Source organism: Hippoglossus hippoglossus, chromosome 13 (assembly GCF_009819705.1).
Source record: "Hippoglossus hippoglossus isolate fHipHip1 chromosome 13, fHipHip1.pri, whole genome shotgun sequence".
NCBI lineage: Eukaryota > Metazoa > Chordata > Actinopteri > Pleuronectiformes > Pleuronectidae > Hippoglossus > Hippoglossus hippoglossus.
Window position 1 is genome coordinate 27,959,918 of NC_047163.1, and position 26,945 is coordinate 27,986,862.

The 26,945-nt window shown below is 39.2% G+C and overlaps 1 protein-coding gene across 1 annotated transcript; it reads left to right on the forward strand.

Moving 5' to 3' along the window:
• Positions 1–1,649: 1,649 nt before the first annotated feature.
• On the forward strand, positions 1,650–26,511 carry ngef (neuronal guanine nucleotide exchange factor). Its single transcript, XM_034603754.1, has 15 exons — positions 1,650–2,180; positions 5,405–5,510; positions 8,387–8,725; positions 9,228–9,292; positions 11,263–11,513; positions 15,467–15,627; positions 15,732–15,884; positions 19,694–19,823; positions 19,952–20,026; positions 20,777–20,866; positions 21,593–21,756; positions 22,185–22,343; positions 24,812–24,891; positions 24,976–25,080; positions 25,234–26,511. The coding sequence occupies exons 1-15, from the start codon at positions 1,967–1,969 to the stop codon at positions 25,494–25,496; spliced, it is 2,355 nt and encodes a 784-aa protein (XP_034459645.1). The 5' UTR covers positions 1,650–1,966; the 3' UTR covers positions 25,497–26,511.
• The last annotated feature ends 434 nt before the right edge of the window (positions 26,512–26,945 follow it).

Consider the following 26,945-nt stretch of genomic DNA (forward strand, 5'->3'; position numbering starts at 1 on the left):
GGTACAACATCTGAAGCCTCTGTCCAGAAAAGCGGAGTCCTATAGGAACAGCTAAAAAAACTACGCAGAACGCTCAAACTCCCAGGCCTCTGGTAGAGGACCGAACCTGAGAAAACATGCCACCCCATGTGCCATGTGTGGGCTGCAAGGGGACATTTTATATAGTTAAGTTTTAAGATGCACATTCTCATTTGAAACCAGTGGATCAGGGGTTGAGATGGACTCAAGGTTTGCTGACTGACTGGCTGGGTGTTGCTGGTAATAAGAAAGAAATTCTTAGAGGAAAATGAAGTCTGAGATCAACAAGCAGATTGGTGCAGCAATAATAGGACCTTCACACTGGACCACTGAGTCTGAAGCTTAAGTTCTCAATTTACCATGTAATTTATGCCCCTCATCCATGGTGAGGAGCATTGGGTAACTACTGAAATAATGAGATGACAGTTACAAGTGGGTGATATTAATTTCCTCCATGGGTGATGGTAACTCAGACTAGAAGCATTTGCACCATTGCATCTTAAAGAGTAAGATGAGGTGGTTTGGCCATCTGATAATGACTGATGCCTTCATTTGAAGGTTGTTTTGGGAAGGAGAGCAAGGAGTGGACCCAAAACCCACTGCAGAGGTTATGTATTTGGCAACCAGCACCCAGGTAAGTGGCGAATAGATAGACTGGAATGAAAAAGGGGGGAACTGTGGGTTAAGACCTAACCCATTTATATGGCATGCATGGAAAACATTTATTTGATAAGTACTTTGACTCTTTGGTTTGGTCCATGTCCCATCTGCTTACATGGAGGAGGTGAGGTTTATGAAGCCATCCACCAGGGTGCAATCAAGATGATTTGGCTTCAGATTTGTGAGCCGTCATCAATCTTTATATGCAGTCAATGGTTTTACACATGGTTTTACAATAATATAACAAAACTACTGCATCCTAAAACAGTGCATACAAACATATATATCATAAAATAGAGGGTAATCCAAGAAAAGTAAAGTGAAGCATTGTTTTTGTCACATTAATCCTTCTTGGACAGAACCAAACATTTAATTGGACAACAAGGAAAAACAATCCATCTTAGGGTTAGGAAGTCATTTGTTGCATTTGGTTTCAGAATGCAGCGTTGAAAGGCAACACAGGCCGGCTTACTGCTGTGTGGAGAAAAGAGAAAGTGAACTTTAAACTCTCTGTGTCAGCTGACTAGAGATAAAATACTGTATGGGGCCCTGCCTTAAAAGCACCAGAAACATTAAACGTATTACTTCACACACAAGAACACAGAACACACAATAAAACAATAGCCACCATCTCCAAAATGCAAGTTGTATCCTTATAATGTACTCTCTACTACTAACCTGAATTATAACCCTTTACCTGAATCAGAGAGAAGAAGCAATTAGAAAGAAACTATGAGACACATTTTCTGGAGTGATCTCTGAATAGAGAGAAAAGTGACCAGACTGCTGTCTGTCATTGGGTGGCTTTTCAGGTTCCACCACAGTGTTTTAGAGCAGAGGGAAAGGCAGGCTGGTAAGGCCAGGTTGCATTCAGGAATGTCAGCACGTAACAGGTTGGTGTAGAGAGAGAGGGACGGAGGGAGTGAGCCAAACAGAGGAGGGACAAAGAGCAGGAGAGGGAGAGAGTCATAAATACAATAATTACAGCTTGGGCAGAAATAAACGACGCACTCTCCTAGTTCCACAGGCTGCCTCCGTAGCTAACAACACTACTGTCCCACTGACAGAAGGGAGAGAGAGCACAAGGACCACCTGTTCTCTGAGTTGTTGTTTGTACTGTATTGTACTGGGATTTATTTTTCTACAAATTGTTTCTATTTCGAAGCATGGATTTGCTCCTGGATTTTGGCTAATTATGACAGATTTCCTTCTCCTAGTTTTCTCAAAGCCAAACAGGATTTTCTTGACTCATTTCACTCGTGAGAGAAATTAGTGGGAATCTTTTACCATGTCTGTGACTGCCCTGTTTAGGGGCAAGTGGGGCCAGAAGACACAAGAAACCCCAGTGAAGCCTCCAACTGCTGCGGTTCAACCCCGGCACGAGGAGGATGTTGACGAGGATGATACCAAAGCTGGTTTCAGCAAAGAGCCTATTCGCAGGAACTCACGCTTTTACCGGTCAATGAGGAAAAAGAGGCTGGTCTCATCTGAGCAGTCTGAAAGTAAGAGAACATTAGGCTTCTGCTGTGCTCTGAGTACAACTTTGTATTGCTACTGTATATTTGAGATGACCTTTCTCTCATTGAATCATTATGTGTTTAACCTAACTCAGACCATTTTGCACTTACTAAAACGTATGTATTAACAGCCTTCATTAAAGGGCTAGGGATTGGCAATGGAGGTATGTTGGATACTGTATACTGCTTCTCTATATTGTTGCCCCATTTATGCAGTTGATGCTGCTGTTATTGGAAGTGGAACAAAGGCTTGGTAGTCCTATGCTCCAGTAGAAATCTACATGAATACAACTTGAGAAACTGGTTCTGTTTAAAGAGCACAATACTCTGAGTAATACATTTCGCTCCCACAGTCGACTTCTCCCTTGAGGATTTCAAGTAAAAAAATGCCAAACACAAACAAATACAGCTGAGCAGCAAAGTTGTTCACATACGGCAACGTTATTCTGTTTGGAGTTTAATTTGACAACCTACTTTGGACTTCAAGATCAATAATCGACTGTCTTTAAGGCACAATAATAGAAAGTGAGAATAATAGTGATAAATCATTTTACTAAATATTTTCCATACTGTACATTAGTCAGTGCTTTCTACAACAAAGCATCCTATTCAGAAAGCCACACCAAATACAACAATAAAGTGTTGTAGCTTAGACTTTGCCCAGCATCTCAGATAGGCTTCACAGGGAGGGATCTTACAAATGATTAATACATAACTACCTGATCGCTAGTAGTGTGTTTTCAGAGGTAGTTTGCTGATTGGGACATCAGAGATCACGTGAAATGATGATAACTTATGATTATTTATTATAAGATATTGTTATCTTACACCACCAGGTACCTATAATGATCATTTAGACTGATAGCTTTGTTCTTTGCATTTCAATAAGGATACAGTATGATCATGCTTTGATTGCATGTTCGATTATATACAGCAGATGTACACAAATGAAGATTTAACTGTAGTCACAATGTTAAATGCATCCACTATGTAACACAGAGTACAATTTATAGCAATTATGTCATCTAAGAATGCCCATAAAATCTTACAATCCTATATATGACATGTTTTATCTCTTATCTGGAATAATAGAAGGAATCTGGAATCAGAAGATTATTATCAGTCATGTCTTTGAGTTCAGTAGCCTGCAGGACACAAAAAAAAGCTAGTCTTACTAGCAACTCACAATCTACAAATGAAACTCAGGATAGTTCCCTTTCTTGCCCTGGCGGCTCACCTAATTGACACATTCTACGTAGTAAGGCTGAGTCTTTACCTCATCCTTTAGCTTTTTCCGCTAAGACTTTCCAATAAAACTGAAATGCCACAAACAGAAATTAAATAAAAACCCGGGATAGCTATTCATTTGGGCAAATTGATAAAGAGTTGTAATATTATCTTTCAAACACAGTTGAGGGTTAAGGGCAGAGGATGTCACACCTTGTTAAAGCCCTATGAGACAAATTGTGATTTGTGAATATGGGCTATACAAATAAAATTTGATTGATTGATTGATTGAAATACAATTCTTAGGAAAGTGCTGCAACATTTAAAAATCTCCTCAAAATGCGACAAACAAGTTTCCCTAATAGGCTATATTATAATAGTAATGAACTCCTTCCATGTTCCTCAAAGAATAAAACTGATTTGAAATTCAAAACTTAAAAAAAAAAAGTGTCATGCATAATAGCAGCAAATCACAGTATTAACATCTAATTAGTGATGACTGGGTCATATCTTAGCCTTTTATTGTACATTAAAGAAGCATCCGACAAAATGAAATGAGAAGCATTCCTGAATAATACCGTCTAACCATTATCTATACCGCTTATCCTTTGAGAGAGCTGGAGCCAATCCCTGCAAGAAGTGGGGTGCACTCTGGACAGGTTGCAGTCCATCACAGAGCTGACAGACAAACAATCATTCACTCTAACATTCACACTTGCAGGCAATGTAATAGAATCTCCAGTTAATCTGCATGTCTTTGGACTGTGGGAGGAATCTGAGTTAAGACCTGTTAGATGTATATTAATCATATTAATTAACCCTCTAAGTCATGAACTGTTTTGTAGCATATGACTTGAAGATGTTCTTGAACTGTGTTCAAGGTTTCTGTAAAAAATGTATCCGAGCATGGTATGTGTGTGTGTGTGAGTGGGTTTGTCTCTTTGCTCTGGGAAATGATAGTAGAAAGGAAAGCAGAAATATTTGAGTTAAACATTTGAAAATTGACTGTGGTATTTTAGTCTCCAACCCTGTATGTAGAAATCTGCATGTAGCCCAAAATTTAGAAATCACGCAGTCAATAATAAAAGTCAGATTCTGTGATAGTTACCTGCCTGCCATCTTGCTACTTACTACGCCTGTTTTGTCATGTTGTCACTATTTGCTGGGCTGGACCAGTGTAGCTCGCAGTGGCTAATGTTGTGGTTAAATGTAGTTATGTTGTATCCTATTAGGCTGCCAAACCTTGCAGGAATCCAATTGAATTCAACTTCTTCCTGTTTACCACATGTAAGGCGAAAGAATTATAGGACTTATTTAAAAATTAATTTGTAAACGTTCCAGTTGCACAACTTCAAACATTAACAAAAAACCCGGGACAAGCCGCTGTTTTGCTCTTTTCCAGCCCGTGATTCAAAGTTTCTGTGGCTCCATTTTAAAATGTCTCTTAGCATCTTAAAAAGTTCTATATTGACTTGTGATGTTTTACCGGAATTTACTTTTTACTTCCTAACTACATATAGAAATACTAATGAAGAAAAAGCACGGACGCGTCATCAGTTTATTGCACAATCTGAACTGAGGCCTTGGGTGTGTTCTCTCGCAGTCTGTAGTCTGGTGACCGGTGACTATTCAGATGACAGAAAGACAACAGCGTCTAAACATAGCACGTATATAATATGTAGCATTGTAGGATATAGAGAAATTAGCCTGTCTTAATGTTTAATATCAGCATGTTTATTGTATCCATATTAATAAGACATTAAATATATTATTGTGTACAGTCTAACAAATGTATTATTGTCAGAGATCTGACTAACAGGTTTGCTTGATTAATAAATAAAAATAGTTTTTACATTTGAAGGGTACATTGAACCAAGTTAGGAATAACTGATCTGATCGGGATGTGGCCCCTGCATATTTATAGCCAATGCCATTTTAAAATGATTGGACAATATATGTTCATAATCTCTCTCTCACTCTAGGTTCTACCAGACCTGGACCAGACCACAGTCCATCCAACAGAGCAGGAGTTTCCCACTCTAATTCTCCTTTACCCCACAAATCACCTTTGTTGCCCAGGGCTAGACGGTGAGTCTACAGTACATGCCTTCACTACCCAACCCAACAACTGAACCAAAACACGCCCGGAAAACAAACAATAACGCACAGTGCCACTGCCATACACCATTTTTAAACTTCATGCATGGTGTACTCAATGGCTTATCATGTCTTTGATAAGCACAGAGGTCTGTCAAACCACAGCTGCTCAGTGACCTCCTGTCGGAGACTGCACACGCTACTGGTCACTAATCAAAGGGTCAATGTGCTGTGAAATACCATTTCCTGCCAGTTGTCAGGTACAATTAATCCATTATTTATTGATGATATTAATAGCTCAATTCAACAGTACCGCAAACTACATCTTACAAAATTACCATAAGTTAAATTAAATTATATTTAAATTAAATCTTATTTATATTGTTTCAAATTACAACATATATTATCTCATGGCACTTTAGTTGGTTGATACCATACAATATTAAAAAGAAGCCCAACATTAAGCACTTGGCGACTGTAGAGAGAAAAACTCCCTTTTACCAGGAAGAAACCTCCAACAGAACCAGAGCGTTGATCGGTCAGGATGACCACTTTGCAATGGGATCAAATGAGCCATTGCATCTGTCAACATGTTGCTGTTCTGACCCATGAGTACTCAGTAATCATTACCACATTACTAGATAAGTATTCAAGGGTTGGACCACACCTGTTTCCGAACTAAGCTTGCTTTTGATCTCAACTACACACCTGTCAGGTTTTGTGACTTTGTCTTGCAGGTTTGTGACGTTATTGTGTTGACGTCCTTACAATAGGCGTGGCAGATCAGAAAATTGTTTTAGAAGTAGTAACAAATTGTTGTAGGACTTCGTAAAAACTGCAAAAGTCCTATAAAGATTCAATGTCGAAGAGCAGGAATTACTTTTATTCAACGGGTAACCATTGAATGATTCAGTGCATTTTTGACAGTATCTGTCATAGTGTAAATTCAGTGGTTAAAATACCACATTACCTATAATACAGATTGTAAAGTTGGCAAAATGACTACTGTACCAGGTTAATGCTATATACAGTGTATATACTTTATATTGTATATACAGTATATACTCTGTATATTGCCTATATAATATTTCTCTGTATTAGCCTGCTTAACAACAAACCAATTTCTACCAAGAAGCTAGGCTTAAAACAAGGTGCATAGTGGTGAGTAAATAATGAGTGAATTATCATTTTTCTGTGAATTATCCCTTTAAGTCCAAGTCCTATTCTCAAACTAGTTGTTCAGGATACCTGAAGGTTCTCCTATACAGTTTGACCTTTAAAAACTGTAACAAAAAAATCTAAACTCAAAACTAAGTACCTAAAGTACTAAATTACCTTTCAGAGCTTTCAACCTCACCTTATAGTTTTCATTTAGCAAATGATCTCACTTCTCGGTCCCAAGCTGAAATTGATGCATGAACACAAAAATCATCATCATTTCCTCCACATAAACAGATATTTTTGAGAAAATAATTGAGAATGTGTCACCTCAGCAGACTTCAGACCAGCGTTCACAAGGTTCTAGAATCATCAGTGGATGATGTAATGAGGAGGTGAATATATATTAAGTGAGAAATGTAAACTTATGGGAAGATGTAAACTTGTGGGAAAACTGCAATTCTTTGCCAGTTTTCCTGGCTGTTATTATTACTTTAATCCACACAGATTAAACATTAATTTTAAATAACAATTTATGCAGTGATGTAAGTGATCAATCAATCAATCAAATTTTATTTGTATAGCCCATATTCACAAATCACAATTTGTCTCATAGGGCTTTAACAAGGTGTGACATCCTCTGCCCTTAACCCTCAACAAGAGTAAGGAAAAACTACTAAAAACCCTTTTAACAGGGTAAAAAGAAGGTAGAAACCTCAGAGAGAGCCACATGTGAGGGATCCCTCTCCCAGGACGGACAGAAGTGCAATAGATGTCAAGTGTAAAGGAGAACATCAGAAAGATAAGGGTATTTACAGCATTGATTAGAATAAACATTTTGAGGCATAATGGAAGGTAAATGAATTGATGGATTATTGTAAGTTATGCATTTTTTATAATCTATTCAGATATATTCAAGCCATTATTTCTCAAGTGATCAATAATCTTAGTTTTGTCGTGAAGTCTTTTCCATTATGATGTTTGATAATGATGACTGAGATATCATAACAATGATAGTTGACGTATACATGTGATATGTTAAGCCACAGCAGTGAGTGATGACAGCTGCTCTGCTGTTACTGCAGAACTACACTGATGCAACAGTCAGTAAAACTGCACGTGTTCTTTCACTGTGACAGGTCTAATGAGAGGTGGAGCAGACACAAGTATGGACTTGTAAACTACAGCAATTAATTCATGGTGAAAATGGGGCTCGTGAATGTGTGCCCAGGTTCACACTGAGACAAAACCTAGTGTGAGCACAGCTTCATAAATCATAAATCTGAGGAATAGAATGGGAATGCATATTTCTGTTTTGTGAGTTTTAGTAGAAGAGTTTTAAACATATGGCCCAGGGCCAATAACCTTATCCTCCTCCCATGATGCTTTGAGTAATTTTGGTCTGGTGTTTACCACCTATGTTGAAGCCTTCAGGAAATGTACAGTTTTTGCTGTACAGAGGATCCAGCCACTGGATTAGGACACAGCAAGTCTAATGAAAGCTGTTTGTGAACAAAAGCCCAGAATGCACTCAAACAAATACAATTACTGTGAAAATCAAATATAGTAACAAATATCCAAGGGTCTCTGTACATGAAAATTATCAATGTGGAGAAAATATGCCTCTCAGCATTTTTGAGGAATTTCAGTTCAGTGGCTTCAATGGATGTGATTCTAAAGATTTTTTTCTTTTTTGCTGTTGAATATAGCCTTCCACCATCACCAAAGCTCCACGATACCAGAACTGTGTTGCCAAGCAATGGTGAGGCCAGCAGCAGACATGCTCTGTACAACAAGGATGCTGTGGATAAGAGAAGAGGAGGTGTGGGTGGAGGGAGTGTGGACACATCGGCTGCCTCCAACAGCCAGCATAGAGACTTTGCAGATGACAGGATCACTTACCGGACTCACAGCATTCATAGTGGAGACATAAAAAAGCTGTCGGAGCAAACGGCTGCAGCTTGCACTGTACAGGAGGTCAGAGGGATAGCCATGAGCTCACAACAGCCCAGTTCTGACGGAGCAGACCGGGATCACTTCAACCGCAGGTCAGACCAAATGACTCTGAAAACACAAAAATGTAATGGACAGAAGTGAGAACAGATTCTTTTTATAAGGCTTAAACTGTGCTTGTAAATATTTTTAGCAGTAAACAGCAGATATAAGACACAAAACAGGCAAATTAAAATGAGAAAAAATTGGTACTTTTGTTTGAGGAGGAGCAGATTGACAAATACATTATGAATAATGTGATGGAGAGATTGGAATAACTGAGTAGTGACTCACTGTGGGGCTAGAGAGTGAATGGTAAGAGGCACAGTTTTATATATTTCCGTCAGTATTTTAATGACAGCGTAAATCTAGTGCTGCAGTTCAGCCTGTTGTTGGAGAAGACAGAGCGGAGATTCATCATTGTGTAGACTATCTGTGGGCTTGAAGGCAGCAACAGCACTGCTGCATGATTTTTCAACAGAAATATAGAAGCATAGAGTGAATTCATCCATCCATCTGCCTGCCTAAACATGGATTTCCTTTGTTGTTTCTTTTCAGGTTGCTGAGCAATGGAGAAAGCTCACAGACAATCTGCCACAGCATCAACATCATCAAAAACATTGGTGAGGAAAGACTTGTCGAATGGTGATGGTAGCACATACATTCCACCCACTTTTACTACCTCCAGAGACGCTGCTGCAAAGTCAGCTCTTAGATGCAAAGAGATTATATGACTAACACTGAATAACAGAGATTTATCATTAACAATCTCTATACCTACAATACACTGGCCTCAGCACTGCCACTGGGTTGTACCTGTTAGTACATATCTCTGACTCGTTCATCAAGGTCGCACTCGACCTCTCTAAGCTGATCGTCTGGCAGTTTTGAAAGTCTGCTCACCATTGTGTACTTCAGTGTGTACACTCGACAATTGTTATTTGCAGGGATTAGTCCAAATTTACTTAAGACAGCACCTGCAGAATTTCCAGCAATACAAAACGAAAAATATATTGTATACAAAGAGGTGTGTGTGTGTGTGCGTGTGCGTGTGCGTGTGCGTGTGTGTGTGTGTGTGTGTGTGCGTGTACTTATGTAATTCTCAGTCCAGTTCAACGCCCACCAAAGCAATCTGCAGTATATGACTGAGGGAGATTATGCAACAGGCTCCGGTTGTTCAAAGTCACCTTCCCTCTTCACATACACGGGGCCAGTGCTCCCTGTAAAGACCATCTGTTCTTATCAGCTAACTTTCAACCCACCTGAAACTTGGTGAGCGAGACAGTATCTCTGTGGCTCTCCAACCTCCGCACTGACTGCAATGCAGAACACAGTTGAAGTCCTACCCACCTCTAGGCAAGCTTCTGTTTCACCTGCCTCCATCCCATAAAGAACAGAGACTTTCTTTTATTAGTGTTCGTGCAGAGCTGGAACATAAAGCTGAGGGGTTTGCATGAGGACACCAACTGTAAATGAAAGCAATAAGAAAAGATTACTGGCTTTTTTTAGATGTTATGTAGATCTGACCTACATATGAAACATGTGATAATGAGTCAAAGCTGGGTGCACATTTAGGAGATGCTTATGTTATGGTCATACCACCAGACAGACGCAATAAAAGAAACAACCTTTGGTTACTGTGTGAACTAATTTACAATGCGCTCAACGAGCTTATCATATGTTGCTGCTGATCATCATTTGATGTTTATATGGTGGAGAAATGCATGAACACTGATGCTTAATTTATCCGTATGATGACACAGGTTATTGTTAATAACAGCAAGAAATAACATGTGACTAGGATAATAAAAATCAATATGAAACTGATTACTTATATCATCACTTTCTATGACAATTTCCCCAAACTTTATGTTTAAATAAGAAAGTTAGGTAAGGTCAGAGTAACATGCACTACCACAAGTCAGATTCAAAATACCTTTTTCAATTTGTTGACCAATTAGAGCTAAAGATTAAAATACTGAAAGGAAAGACAGAATTATTTAAATTTTTTTAGAAATAACATGTTTGATAAATCAGGTAAATTATATATGAACAAAACCCTCTGTAAAAACCTTCAGCACAACAGGCTGATATTTGCTTTATTGGTCTGACAACTTTGACGTTTTTTCATGAATAATATTTGGAATATTGTATTAATACATATTTTAAGCAATTTATGCTTTTGTTATAATATGGTATAAAACACAGGGGTTAAGGTTAGGGTTAGGGTTGCTGGATGTTTGACAGCGCTGTTGGTCACAGTGCATTCGATTATAAAACAGGACACATATATTTTTATATATATATTTATTTATATATATGTGCACATATATTAATAAAATGTAGGAGGAAGCAGTAGATTCTACACATTCCAATGTTCTCGTGTAGACAGGAAATCCGATTCTTCTTTTTGTCTAAAACACTTTAGATTAATATTTTACACAGACTACTGGAATAGAAGCTAGCACAGAAGTGTAGACCTATCTTAATATTATCTCAGTAATGTCACACTGGTAACTAAGGCCTTTGCAAAAAGCAAAAAGAAATTCCCTCATTAGCTTATTGCCTAACTCATGTCTTTCTGACCCTCCAGCCTTCTTGTACCAGGAGTACCGGGATACATCAAAGCAGCAGGAGATTGAGCAGCGGCGGCAGCGCGACAACCTCTCCCCTGGGATCTGGACAGGGACTATGGTGGCAGAGCCCGGTGTCGTGTCCCCCCCAGCGTTACATCTGCAGCTGAGAAACAGTGATCGCTCACTGAGCTTGTGGCAGAATCTGGAAGCTGTGCAGGCCAGTGGGCTGCTCAGCCAGTTACAGCAGAAAGAAATCATAATGCAAGAGGTTAGTTATGTTACAGTGAACAGGTCAGTGTGACCAAGAGGTTTCACCATGCCAGGCAACTTAGAAATGACTTTTCTTTGTAATGTGTACAGAAATAATAGGGATGAGTAATGTGTACATGTAGTTTTGAATGGCACTATCAACACTAATATGCAGTTTACTAGATGCACCTGGTTAAAACTATTGTTGTCCAGTAAAACATCCCTATAATAAATCAGAGAAGGACCTGACTGCAGACTAGATGGGAACATCAACCACCTTGACTTTTAACATACACGATGTTGTGTAACAGCATGACTGCATTACAAAAGCATTGCTGCCCATTTCTGCCAATTTGTCCAAATGGCCACCTGTGGTATTGCGATGAAAATAATATGATTAAAAGATAAAAACTATAAAACAGTAGACAGGAAAACTTCAACATTAGTTTGGTTACACTTTCTATTATCGGCTATTATTCCAAGTTTGATATTTTTTAAACTTTCCCAGAACCTGGAATATGGAGTTGCAAAAAGCCTTAAAGATTTATCCTGCAACTGTCAGAGGAAATGGAAATGCATATCTGTTGTGAATAGACAACAAATCCTATTGTGATCTTTTGCACAAAGATTTGGCTGACTTAACATGTTCTTGCTCAGGAACACAGCCACATCATTTATGAGCCATTTCTCATAATACGTCCATGGACAACAGATGGAGGTGCTTTTTCTGTGATATTTTGGTTTGACAGTGTTTGTGTTTGATGAGTCTGCCTCTTTAACAAGAAGAAATAGAAGCACATGCTTGAGTGTCTGCTTCCTCCATGCCTACAAGTAAAGTGACAGTATAACAGGTCAAATTCAAAGTTTAAAAATTATTATTAATGTTACTAAACTATAGGGTTAGTCAAAAGTTAATAGTTAATCAAACTATTCATGCTATTCATGTAGGATAAGTTAGGTGGGGATAACAAAGGTTTTAATTGTCAGCTACAGCTAATGAATCTCACACTAACTGTAACTTTGTGAATAATTAATGTGAGTGGGGTCAGCATTGATTCACATACATTTTAAAAGATGGTAAATGGTCTGTATTTATATTTTGATGACCACTCAAGGGACAGCTGTGGGTCAGGGGGTAGAGCGGGTTGTCCTCCAATCAGAAGGTCGGTGATCCAAGTCTTCCCCATTCCGCATGCCGAAGTGTCCTTGTGCAAGATACTGAACCCCAAATTGCCCCTAATGGCTGTGCCGTTCTCATAGAAAAGTGCTGCCCATAGATGCACTGTATACATGTTGCTGAATGGGGAAATGGCAAATCTGTACTGTAAAGCACTTTGAGTGGTCATCAAGACTAGGAATTCTATATAAATACAAACCATTTACCATTCAAATTCATTGTGGGTAGAGGACGACCCCCTGAGCCACAGCCGCTGATACATCAACCCAAACATTTTTGGCTGTTTTTTTGTTTTCCAGAGGACAGTTACAGTCCTGAAGACCTTTAGAGACTTCACCCGTTTGGAGCTAAAAGAAGCCACAGTGATGGGAAAAACATATATTTAATTAATATCCATACGTCATGAGGACTTGAGTGATATCTTTTATAGCTTCACATAGTTGGAAGGAAGATACTTTACACAGTTCAGCAGTAATACGCTTTACATGACTACTTATTGAGATAAAATGTCATTAATTGACCGATTGATTACAATATGATTACACTGTATTGCTCAAAGTAAGTTAGCCCTAACTACCTCATCGTATGAGTTCTGTTGGTCAGGCCCATGCTTTTGTACTGTCCCAACAAAAGCAGGGAAACGTACTTTTTAAATTTTAATAACATTTTTTTGTAATTTTTTTGAGGAAAGAAATGAACTCAACATGTTTGTCCGACCTCAAGAATATACAGAATGCAATCTTGAGCAATCCTGTATGCTAAAAATAACCAGAGAACTCCCAGGGATCTCTGGCATAACCACTATTTAAAGGTTATGCAAACTTTCCATCTGTTACAATCAGGCTAGTATAAAAAAAATATAAGAAAAATAAAAAAGCTATCACTACTGGAGGCTGATGTCTTGCTATACTGATATAACTATTGCGGTTGGCGTCCACATTCTTGTCAACAGCCAGATTCTCCTTCCTTTATCAAGGTTATGACACTCAAAACCAGAGGTGTTAATTCAACTCTGTGGCCACGTGATGGCTGTAGAACTGTTTGACCTGTGTTTTGTTTTAAAGACAGGGGTTTCCAATAATGTGATGGACAAACTAAAGTTGAATCCATACACTCCAAAAACCATGAACATGATTACATCTCTGAAGATAGAATTGTTTGCAGGGCTGCTGCTTTAGACTGTAATGGTTTTAACAAGATATATCTAATAAACTGGATTGAGTCTATATTGAGATTTCCCTAAATATGACATTTTATGGAAAGATAATCTGATAAACAATTAATACACTAACAAAACAGAGCATATCAAGGATTTTAGGATTTAGATGCTGTTTATGTGCAATGAATCAGGGTCAGCCACAGAACGACAATCATGTGGTATGAAACACTCCTAACCTTGATGCACAAGATATGCAAACCCCTCCTAACAGTGTTACAATAAGACTGCCATGCATCAGAATTGCACACACAGCTGTGAATGTGAGATGTCAGACTGGTGAGTCCACAGTAAATATTCAGGAGGATAGTAGCTTGCTGATAGAAACCAGCACATATATGGAGAGTGAATGGCTCTCTACAGTATAGGTCATTTCTCTAACCATGCTGTGCATTAGAAGGGCAGTGATGCAAATATATTTTTTATAAAATAAATATAAGGATTTGTAATGATCAAAAACAAGTGAATTGAGAAAGTAATTGAACACTCAATGATGAAATGCAGAAAAAATAAACTCAGTTTGACCAAGGAGTCACATAACTATCGAGGTGATGGTTCTGGTGCAAGTTGTGTTTTCTCATGTTTTGTTCAAACAAGGACAAAGGGTGAGAAACACCAAGCTCCAGGCCTAAACCATGTCATGTGGTCTTCTTGGGTAAATGGAACTGACTCATTCGTTTTCATTTGACCAAAGTGCTGAACTTGAGCCATGTGACAACAGGTGGTTATCAGCAGGTGATGACCTTCGTCCAGCTCACTGACTTATGGTTGATGACCTTCGACCTTTTATTCTGAGCAGTGTTAGTGTTGTTTCCTGTATTTATCCAGACTTTAATGTTTACAGTCTATCCACTTATATGAATGAAGTTTCACACCTGGCTCATACATTGATACCTGAGCCCACACACACACACACACACACACACACACACACACACACACACACACACACACACACACACACACACACACACATTAGCATATGAATAATAATAATAATAATACACTTTATTTGTATGACTCCTTTCATTCAAGAAATGTGCTTTACATACAATATAGATAAAAAACAATGATAGTAAATACTAATAATAATGATGATAAATGTTAATTAATGTTTAAAAAAAACGTGTTTATGAAGGAGAAAGAAAAAAGAATAATTAATTAATTAATACAAAAAAAATAGAAAGTGATAAAACAAATTTGTGCTGGAATGCGGGCAAGTGCAAGATCTAGTTAAAGGTTGAAGTAACAAGAAATTATATGTTTTTTTTTAAAGATATTTGCTGATGCGTTAATCTCTACAAGATCATGAGATGTTATTGAATGCTTAAAAAAACTAGTAAGTGGAGCTTTGCATGGAGATTATTTTGGTACACATACAGTTCCCACAGGTGAAGGATGAGCTTCCTAGTCTCAGTGGAGCAGTGAAGTTCTGCGGCATAATTTCTCTCAGGTGCATTGAGTGTGTACTGCAGTCAGCTGTGCCAGCAGGACATCACTCATCATATCAAATGCTCAGTGTATGCAGGGAACCACAGTCAGCATTAATGTGCCTTTTGCTTTGCTTTTCTGTCCATAGGCCATGTTTGAGCTTATCACATCAGAGGCATCCTACTACAAGAGTTTGGAGATTTTAGAGGCTCACTTCCTACGTAACCCTGTTTTATTCAACACTCTCAGCCAATCCGACATGCATTTTCTCTTCTCCAACATTGAGGAGGTCATGAAAGCCAGTGAAAGGTAGGACAAGGTCTTTTTGAACAGTTTTGTATCCGTTCGTAATTGATGTCTGACCGTACAAAGTTCCAGTCCATCCCTAAGTCATGGTCCAATAATGCTTTTAGGTTCCTCATGGATCTTGAGCACCGAATCGAGAAGTCCATTTTCATTTCTGATGTGTGCGACATTGTTTACCACCATGCTGTGGAACACTTCAGTGTCTTCATCAAATACGTTATCAACCAAGTATACCAGGAGAAGAACTACAGACGTATTTTGTGAGTAGCTGTTTTTTGAATACATCTGTTACTATGTGCTGTCTTCCTATACTAGCAGTTGTCTATGGATTGGTACATGAGTCACATGCTAATTTCTAGTTGAAGCAATTGGTGGCGATTTATTGTGATGTTTGTCTTTGGAGAGTACCTTTTTGAAAGCCGTAACAAAAATGAGACCTGTGCTCAGAACAGGGCTGTTGGCTGCTTGACTATTTATAATGATTACATGCTTGGAGAGAGAGGAACTATGGGTACATAGGCGTAAACCTTCATGCATTTATGTTTTTTGTGTGTAGGGAATGCTTTCACTTTTCAGAGAACAGGTTTGTTGTAGTCATGACGAATGTGATCTGCAGGGTGTGGTTGGGTACGAATATAATACATTTGTCCCTCTTCACCAAGCACACATACCTGATTGAGAGTGTGTTGTTCCGATGCACTGCAGAGGACAGGTACCTCAGATGACAGCTACTAAAAAAACCTTTGAGACCTGCTGTTTGTTTAAAGATGAAATATGAAATACAGTATGTTCAGAGAATATTGTTGGTTAGTTTATAAAGCAACATTTTGGGAATGCTTCACTGATGAAGTCCATGAGATGTTTTGTCGGGGCAGCAGGAGTCAGGAGTGCCAGGCCTAATTACTTGTCACATAGAATCACATCCGCATATGAGCTGCAATGTAGAAATGTTAGTTCTATCAGTTGAGGGAAGCATGTGACAAAACTATGAAAAAAGCGATGACTAATGACTAATGATTGTGATAGTTGGGAGGAGGAGAGCTGTTTTCTTTCTCAGCTGTGAAGCGTGTTTCTTCCTCATGCAGCCTGGTTGCTTCTTAAGAGCTTTTCACTGCCATTCATTCCAGGACAGATTATTTCCAGGCTGCATATCATAAAGCAAAGGCGATTTGCTCCCTTTCTTCACATTCACTAACAGGGTTACAGGAGTAGGAGCTTTTCTACTGTTTTCTACAGAGCCTTTTCCCATAAGACTTCAGTGCATGATTCATTACACATATTTAAGGCAAATTAACCTAAATAATATTACGCAATGTGTTATACAATGGAAGGTTCCAGGCAATATCTACATCCTGTTGAAGGCTTCACTGCTGGATCTTATCTTTAAAGGATAAAACTGGTTTTATATTTTTCTTATTGTTAAAGAGGTCCCATAAAAAGACCAAATACAACCATGAAATTATCTATAAATTCCTCATGTGTAGCTAAAGTCTTTGCAATAGACCTTCATTTTTGTTCATTAACAATTAAAGGTAAGGGCCATCATCTCTACTCTCATCATGATTTTGATCATCTTTATTTCCTGGTTCAGTCACTGGGTCTTCAAACCCTTTGGCAGTAAAATGGTCCAAACAGAATGTCGCTGGGCGTTAACTCTGATGAATGATTGACAGTCACTACTAAAAGACATGTTATGTCAACATGAAGCATTACAGGTGAAACACAATATAATTTTTCACCATAAAGCTTCTATAACAAAGACGAGGGTCAGTGATGAGCTGAACCAACTGGTTAACAACTGGTAAATACTGGTAAACAGTTTGTAAACACAATTTGCTCGCTTGTTTGCTTGACTGTAGTGAAGCTGCTTTCTTTTATTTTTGGTTCAGGTTGTTTAAATCATTTAATCTGGCTAAAACATAGTACAGTATATGCCTGAATTCCTCTGCTACATTTGGACTGTACTTCCACACACTTCCATAGCAACCTGTGTTCTGTTGTTCCTGCTGTCTACTTGATTTGTATCACAAATGTACTTTGCACAGAACACCCTGATTGACTACTGCACATATTCATATGGAAGAATTCAGGTCTCTTGTGACGTTTTAAGACATATCAGTGATGCATTAGAATGCAACATTAACATATATTAATCTGCAACTAAGATTAGACCTCAATAAATGAACAATTTCCTCCTATCTGAGTTTGTTTGAACTTAACAAACAAAATGTGTAAAACAAATGCCCTATGATTTTTAAAAAAAAACAAAGTTTGGTACTCTATATCTCTTTAAATGTATTTTGGGTACGGTGCTGAAAATGGCCAAAATGGAAATGTTAAAACTGAGAGTAAACAGTGCATATACCCAGTGGAACACTATATTAAACATTATAATAATATTGGACAAATATAGAATTAAATATGCTCTATGAAAAATCGACGGTTTGATTCCCGTGTCCTTGGGCAAGATGCTGAACCCCAAAAGTTGCCCCATATCATAGAGAGAAAACTGCTGCACACAGATGCACTGTATGAATGGGTGTGTTGAGGTGAGGTAGCTGGGAGGGCACCTTCACCTGTACCAGAGGATCCATCAGCGCAGGTGAGAGCTCTGAGCTGATTGATCCTCAGGTTTAAAAAGCAGCGGCTGAGCTGCAGAACCTGCTGGACTCTTTGAGTTTTGATCCTGTTAATAAAATGCTAAAGCCCCTGCTCTGGGCCCCTCATCGGCGGAGAGGCCGACCCCCGGAGAGACTCTGTGCACGGCGGTGCCAACCTGCTCGACCCCCAGAGAGCCTCAGCATGCAGACTGGCTTCCTCTCCTGCCAGAGGGAAGGGGCTTGAAGAGTCCATGTCAAGGGTAGGAGGGGTCGGCCACAATCTTAACTGCAGGCCTCAGAGTCCTGGAGACATGCAGGTCCTGTAGAGAGGGCAGGTTGCAGCTGATCACTTTCTCAGGGGAGCGAATGATGCGCTGCAGTCTGGCCCGGTCCTTGGCTGTAGCAGCAGCGTACCATAAGGTGATGGAGGAGGTCAGGATGGACTAGTTCACCATCATCAGCTTTGGAAGGTTAAACTTTTTCAGCTGCCGCAGGAACTACATCCACTGCTGGGATATTTTGGGGAGGGAGCCGATGTTCAGCTCCCACTTCAGGTCCTGGGTGATGAAGGTGCCCAGGAAGCGGATTGACTCCACTGTGTCCACTGGAGAGTCCCACAGGGTGATGGGGGCAGGCAGGACTTGGCTCTTCCTGAAGTCCACAGTCATCTCCACTGTTTGAGAGCATTGAGCTCCAAGTTGTTGTCACTGCACCAGGTCAAAAGGTGGTCAAGCTTGACGGACTGGTGACTGGAGGTGCAGCTGTTAGTGTACAGGAAGAAGAGCAGAGCAGAGGAGAAAGAACGCAGCCAAAACACAAATGTTGTGTATTACTCTCAAACCCCTAGATGCAGTTTATCATTGTGATTACTTCATAACCGAGAACAGCTTCAGGAATAATTGGGTCACATTCATCAACAATGAGATAAGATTAAGTGTTATGCTCCACATCGGTGGAACAACATGCAGGAACAAGTGAAATTAGATGAGCTCATTCTACTTATTCTTTTGAATTTATTTTTGTCGACTCAGGCTACCTGAGATTCTTATATTGAACATATACTGCTTTTATCTACCAATAGGTCTTATATTGTTTGTTTATTGTATCTGTCTATAATAATTGTTTCACATTTGTGGATTATTCTTTCTGTATAGTTGTAATTAGGGTGTGCCAAAAAAAGAGATCTTGCTCTTAGAGGCTTTTCCTGGTATAAATAAAGGTTTGACTGAAGTGTTTGATACGTATATTTTGTATTTGCAGACCACACTTTGCTTTATGGTGATTCATGGGGCTTTTGTTTGCTCAGGTTTAGCACTTTTTGTCTTTCATGTTGACAAAGGAAAAAGTAGTCACAAGCCCTATTCTTTAAGTCAACTACAAGGATAGTGTGTGTGTGTGTGGGTGGGTGTGTGTGTGTGTGTGGAGGGCAGAGCTGTATGGTCACTGTGTTCTTATGACTGTGGTTCCAGAGAGGGGAACCAGGCTTTTCGGGAGACCATGGCTGCACTGGAGAATCATTCTTGTGTCAGAGGCCTGTCCTTTACGTCATTCCTCATCCTTCCATTCCAGAGGATCACAAGGCTCAAGCTGCTTGTTCAGGTGAGAAGATTCAGCCATAAGTTGTAATATATTTTTGGACACATGTCAAAGTTGCAGCAATAAACAATGTTTGGTTCCATTGTTGAATAAGTTGGTTTATTTTCATAAGACTCTTTTTCTCTTCAAAGAATATCCTGAAGAAAGCTGAGGAAAACTCAGACAGGGAAGCAACTGCTATAATAGCACATCAGCAGCTGGAGCAGGTCAGTCAGGGAGCTGGCCCGCTGAGGTCGCTGTGAGGATGGTATCCACATAATGATATGACTGTTTACGTTGGTTTTATTTACGCACTGTGTTGGCTGAGCACACACATTCATACAAGCACACGTTCCAGGTTTGTTACGATGTATGTAACTGGTGTTATTACAGGGTTCACAAAGGGATTAGAGACAAAACAATGTCCCGTTGATAAGTGTGCAGTGTTCCTTCTATCTGACAACGTCCTGTTTGGATATCATCCCCTGCATGGCTTATTTCAGTCTAAAGACTAAATCATTTCCCATTTTACATGGTTATATTTTTCAAAGAGTCTGGATTAGATTTAAAAGTCCACTGTTAAGAGGCCAGTGTTCCTGTATCCATTTTATTGAAATAAACAATTAGTCGATTTCAGCATTGGGATTTCGATGTGATTTAATCAGACATTTGTACAAACAAACATACACCCACTCTTTCAACAGTCAAATGGCATAGACATGCAGGTTATTGGAGACAAAATTGTCCGTAGGTTTGAATGTGAGTGTGAATGGTTGTTTGTCTCTATACAACAGTCCTGTGATGGACGGGCGACCTGTCCAGGGTGAAGGCTGCATTCGCCCAATGTCAGCTGGGACTGACTCCAGCTGTGTACATAAAGAAGATGAAGATTATTAAGAAAAAGATAACGATGAGAAAACAAGGTGCGTGATGTTTTAATGTAATGGACTGATGGTGAATATCTATGTCTTCCTCAGATTGTGAAAGAGTGTAACGAGGGAGTCAGAAAAATGAGTCGTACCGAGGATCTTATTAGGATAGAGAAAACACTGGAGTTTAAATCCAAGGTAAACAAAGTCTTATTGTCTTGTATTTTCCACTGTAATGAAGTCACACTGTTTAGTTTTCATGATGGCAGATTCGATGGGTTTTGGGTCTGTTGATGTGGCACCTTTGTCTCTGTCCAGTTCATAATATGAGCCCTTGCTGACGTGGTTATCACAAAGTGGGAAAAGTAGGTCAACACAATGTGTTAGTACAATGCAATAATGCTGCTAAGGATTAAGGGGATTTGTTCAGACTATAGCTCTGTCCCAATTTAGACAATACCCTTTTCAAGTCTGGATCAAGACTGACTGCATCAAATATGTAAATCAGTCATTTTAAAGGCCCTGGGGCTTCATTTATAACTGTTGCGTACTGTTACGCATCTTTCAGAGCCCATTTTGTGAGTAAAGTTGGGATCTATAAAAAACAACTTGACGGAAAATATGTGCACACTTTTACACTAACTCTGACCCATGCATTGAACATTTTGCAGACAGAACTCATTTCCACTTAAAGAAAACACTACAATTCTTAGTTATATGTGATTATTCACTAATGAAAACATCATTATTAATAGTATATTCCATTTCTGCCTTAATCACATACTGGTCCTTTAATGTCAACAGTGTTTGGATGCAAACTAAAGCATCATTCAGAAGGGCAGGAACTATAAAGGGCACTTTTGTGTGCATAAGTGTAGACCTCACTTTATACTCATATCTTTGACTTCTTTTAACCCCTTTTAGTCTGTGCCCATCATTTCTCACTCACGCTGGTTGCTAAAGAAGGGTGAAGTGCAGCTAATGGCTGGACCAAAGAGCACTCGGACCATGCGGAGTCGTAAACTCTACCAACCGGTCTACTTATTTCTTTTTAACAATCTGCTGCTGGTAACCAAGCCCAGCTCCAGGTAAAAATTAAGTATTTACTCGTGTCTTTGTCTCTTTACTGTCAGATTATCAGTAACACCTACCTAAAACAAATGCAGTGCTGCCATCATGAGTGTTCTGATGTTTGTCTTTCTATTTTAAAGAGGAGCATGTATTTTGTACTGCTGTGTAATTGTACTGCATTATACAGACATATAGTTGTTATTTAGCACTCATGCTGACAGAAATAAATTGGATGGACAAAATAAAAGAATCGCCAGTCAGTACAACACACTACAATTCATATATATAGATAGATATATGTATCTAACTTATACATATATCGATCTATATATGTAGGTGTAATGATGCAGTTGAGGACTGAAAATATATATGTATCTGACTGACTTGTATCAGTCAGTTGTTGCACTGAAGGGAGGGAATGTTAACTAAGCCATCTTGTTGTCAGTGGGGACAAGTTCCAGGTTCTCGACTCGTGCACACGGGCCATGTTGAGGACTGAGGATCTGGACGACCAGGGCCAGCTGCTGGCCAGTGTCTTTAATCTTAAGCTACTGGAGAACCAAGAGGATCGTCAAGTCAACTACATGCTCAAGACGGCCAGTATGTAAGTATCTGTGGCGGAATCAGAGGAGCCGCAGTAAATGAGATGTACATGTAGGTTAAAGTACTGAGAGAAATTGAAGGTATGGGTCTCTGTCCACTTCCAATCAAATTCTGATGACTTTATTTGTGAAAGCAGATGTGTACTCCATATCGGAAGAGCAGGAGTACAAATTGTGCAAGTGGAGTTTATTCACATCTGACTGAACACGTTTTAATATGTTTATTGTAAAAACTTGAAAGGATGATTTGAAGCGGATAGACTGGAATTGATACAGGAGTCCAGGATGACAGAGCTGGGCAGGCAGGTGAGGGATCTGTACACCATTCTGATACAGAGCTTCAGGTGCTGAGAAGGCTTGATATACTTGATAGAATGTTGGCAGGTTTGTCCTGGTGAAGGTTAGCAAAGTAAAACATGAACTGAAAACTGGCCAACAAGGTGCTTCAACAATAGTGTTATACAAACAGGAGTGACTGGAAAATCCAAACTATGACAAACTGCACACTCAAAGGCAGGGAAAAACAAACAAAGAGATAAACTCTAATATGTTTGTATGGAAATATTAATGACAGTAGACACAGGGAGCACAACACAAACATATGTGTCTCATTTATAACCATTGCATAAAACAGGGTGTAAAACAAAGATGCGTGCGCCACATAGCGTTAAAGTTCCTGTACGCTAACTCTAACCCATGCATACAAATAGTTTAGAGACGGGAAACTTGCGATGCAGACGTGAGGCTGTGAATTAAAACCAGATTATAGATCCACTTTATCATAAACATGATTAGCAGTGTTATTTGTGCGACACAACTGCGCCATAGGAACCTTCGATGCTAAAATATATAAGTAAACTTCAAGCAATTTACACTTAGATACCATAAAATAACAGAGTTGCAGAACCGAGTGATTATTAGTTTTTAATAATATTCTACCACTGCACCTCTATCACCAAGTATGACTTTAGTGTTCATATAATGTGTGTGTGTATGTTTAAAATGTCTGCGGCTAACATGACTGTGCTGTCAGGTGGACAAAGTAAAAAATACATAAACTGTGTTCACCTGTCAAACTGCCATTTCCAAATAATGTCCCAGACTGGAGGTTAGATACCACTGATTGTTGGGATCAATTTGTTAAGGTGTGAAGTAATCAGTACACGATTGACACTCGTGCGTAGTACTGCATGTTGGATGCACTTGTTCTGCCAGAGGTGTAAGCCAATGGAAGGATAAGGAGGAAACAAGTATTCAGAGACCACGAAGATTTCCTGGCCAATGATGATGACTGAATCATCAGCTGATATATATTCTAGAGCTGTGATCATGGATCTATGTGCTGAACTGAGTCCCGTATTGCACAGACTAACCCGATGGAATTGAACCATCCCAGTTTATACACAAGTACTCATCAATATTTACCTTTCTGCTTAAAACCCCTTTTGAAATAATATAATTCTATTACATTTTATAGATAGGGGATATCGTAGATGTCTTTGAATTTAATAATTCTCCAGTTTTGGAGGATTCAAATGGGAGTTGATACAAATTCCCTCACATTCTGACAGCATGACGTAATTCTATTTTTGCCTCCTCCTTTAAATTCGATAATTTTTTATATTCACTCTCACTCACTGCATTAACTGCAGCGGCAACATGTTACCATTCAGTGCATTTTCTTTTATTAGTCACATCACTGCTGTGTCCACCAAACAATCTGTCGTTCTTCACCTCCACCTCACTCACTCACAAGCTCGATTTCGGTGTCAGAAAAGTTGGGCTTCTTTTTCTTCTCATTGCTTGATGCCATGATTCACCATATAAACCCATTGGTCAGCATACCCACGCACTGTTTTATAAATCAAGCCTAGGAGTGCATTAGTAAAGTGCAATAAATATTAATTCCCCCACATAACACAATTGCAATTACACTTGTGTTCTCGATGTGTCACCCTCTGGAGTTGGTTTGTCTGATCAGATCACAATCTGTCCTCAGTGCATGTATTTACAGCTGTAGATTCATGTAGTCGAGCAATATCTGATTATCACATTGCATTTTAATTCTAGGGGGAAATGTGTAATTAATGTAAATAAAATGAGGAAAATGACATAAACAAGGTGTATAGTTCTGGTACATCCAGTTATGGGTTATGTGTGTGGGACTAAGTCAGAATGAACAACACACCAGAATTTTGTGCAGAGCATTAATGAAGGATCATGTGACCCACTATAGTGGTGGAGCTCATTGATGTGCTTTAGTAGTTTAGGGCTCCACAGACAAAACTTCATAACAGTTCAAATCAATGCTTATTTCATCTCTTCAAGTTTGTCTGTGTAGCCCTAAAAACGTAGATCTACTCTACATTCTGGCAGAATGTAGAGTAGATCGGTTGGATTTGTAAACAGTTTGTTGGTCCACATGTTATCCTGTTGTAGCGTTTTCTAATTAATGAAATTCTGTGGACAGGAGTGACAAGCTGCGATGGATTTGCGCTCTCACTCCAAACCGGCGCACGCGCTTTATGTCTACCAACGCCCACCAACCAGGTGAGACAGAATATCACACCAACAGATTGCAGTCCTCAACATCCAGACATGAAGACATGAACTCAAAGTGTGTGTGATCTTTAGACTCTCCACAGGTGCAGTGTATTCAGTCATACTCATCTCAGGAGCCAGATGAACTCTCCATTGAGATGGCTGATGTTTTGAACCTCCTAGAGAGAACAGATGATGGTTTGTAGTGGAACAACTCTGCTCCTATATCTCCTTTGAAGCTGTTGTTTGTTAAATATCTCAAGAAATTCTATTTGGATTAGTTTGTTTTCAGTAATTTTCTCTTTCTATCTTTATGCCACCCCCTGACTTTTTGTGTCATATGTATTACAGGCTGGATGTTGGGTGAAAGGCTCCATGATGGTGAAAGGGGCTGGTTCCCTGGCCGATTAGTAGAGGAGATTCAGAGCAAGGAGGTCCGAGCTCAGAACCTGAGAGAGGCCTTTAGGATCCAACAAGCCCAAGAAGGTGGAGGAGGAGGACCGCAAACTGGAGCCAGGGTTGGTGTGAGGGCAGGGAGACGCACCCATAAGGTGTCCAGCTTCTCCAGTCCTCGGATTGATCAAATGGGGGAAAGCAGTGAAGTAAAGCAGTGAATCAGTAACAGCGATGAATGTCACCATTCAGGACCATATGCATGAAAAGTAAAATGATCAGGAGACATGTGACTTAATTCCCACACAATGACACCTTGTCCTTTGATTTTCATTGAGCAGTGGATGGAGAAATCCAGAGATGATTAAAGTGCTTGAGTCAGTAACCTTGAACATGTGATGCTGCATGTTTCATATAAATGTGTAGTAAATGTGTATTGTACACCCACACACCATGGTGTGTAATGCATGGCACAAAGCTCTATGTATGGTAGAGAGCTTTGTGTGGAAATGACCCCTAACAGTCTAAAGGTACTGCTGCATGGACAATTTTTGAAACTTTTAGTGTTCATTACATTGTAAAATACCCATACACATTACATTTCTAATGGCCCTGATAGCTCAATGCACTGCAACTTAAGAAAGCATATGCAGTGAATTAAAGCAAAGGACCTTCATCAATTGCCAAACATGTGCAGCTTTCATCTGGATCTTCTGCTCTTAAAACCAGAAGTTAAAGCAAAGCAAACTACTCTGACTGGTCATTCGATACTCACACTTTTGGTATCATCTACAGACAATGCTGATAAAACGTTTTTTAAAGAAATGTCAAACCAGATAAAATTACACATTTTCAAATGTGTCTTTAATTTCAACTTGACAGAAATGCTTATTCATCTCAATTGGCTGAAGCGCTTGTAACTGAACTTGCTCCAAGCTTCGCTAATCAAAATACCACATGATGTGATTTTTTTTCAGCATTTTATAACCAACATTTTGAATGTTGCAAGTATTTTGAGTTTAAACATACAAAACATATCCCAGTTTTGTATGTTTAATTGAAGGTCTCCAGAAAATGTCTCCATACACAGGATTTCCATCTTCTCTGGGGTCACAAAGGCCCAACTTACTGACAAGCTGCTTGAACTGTGATTATTGCCATGATTATCATTTGCTGGTGTTTTGACTATTTGCCTGAGTGCAGTGCATTGAGCTTTCAGGGTCACCATACAAATATCTAACACAAATTAAGACAAAGATTAATGTTGCATCCAAATCACTGATGGTGATTTAAAGGTCTGTGTCTATAAATATTAATGTAATGAGTCAGAGTGGCACTCCATCCAAAATGTATCTTGAGTATGAAACACTGACTATAGCCAGCCTTCAGTGCTGGCTGTAAAAGAAGCCGAGTGATCAGCTTGTCTTCACAACAGTGTCAAGACATCCATGCAAAGACACGCACACACACAAATTGAACACAAATGTTTCTGCATTTTAAGAAAAATACAATGTTGGCTGCAACCTAAGTCACACAACAAGAGGTTAGAAGAACACACACAGCAGGGCCATATAGTCACTCATCTGCCTGCTTCAATTGGTGTATTTAACAATTCAATTTATTTTACATCTATGCTTCTGCAACAGTGCGACAGTAACTTCATGAACAAT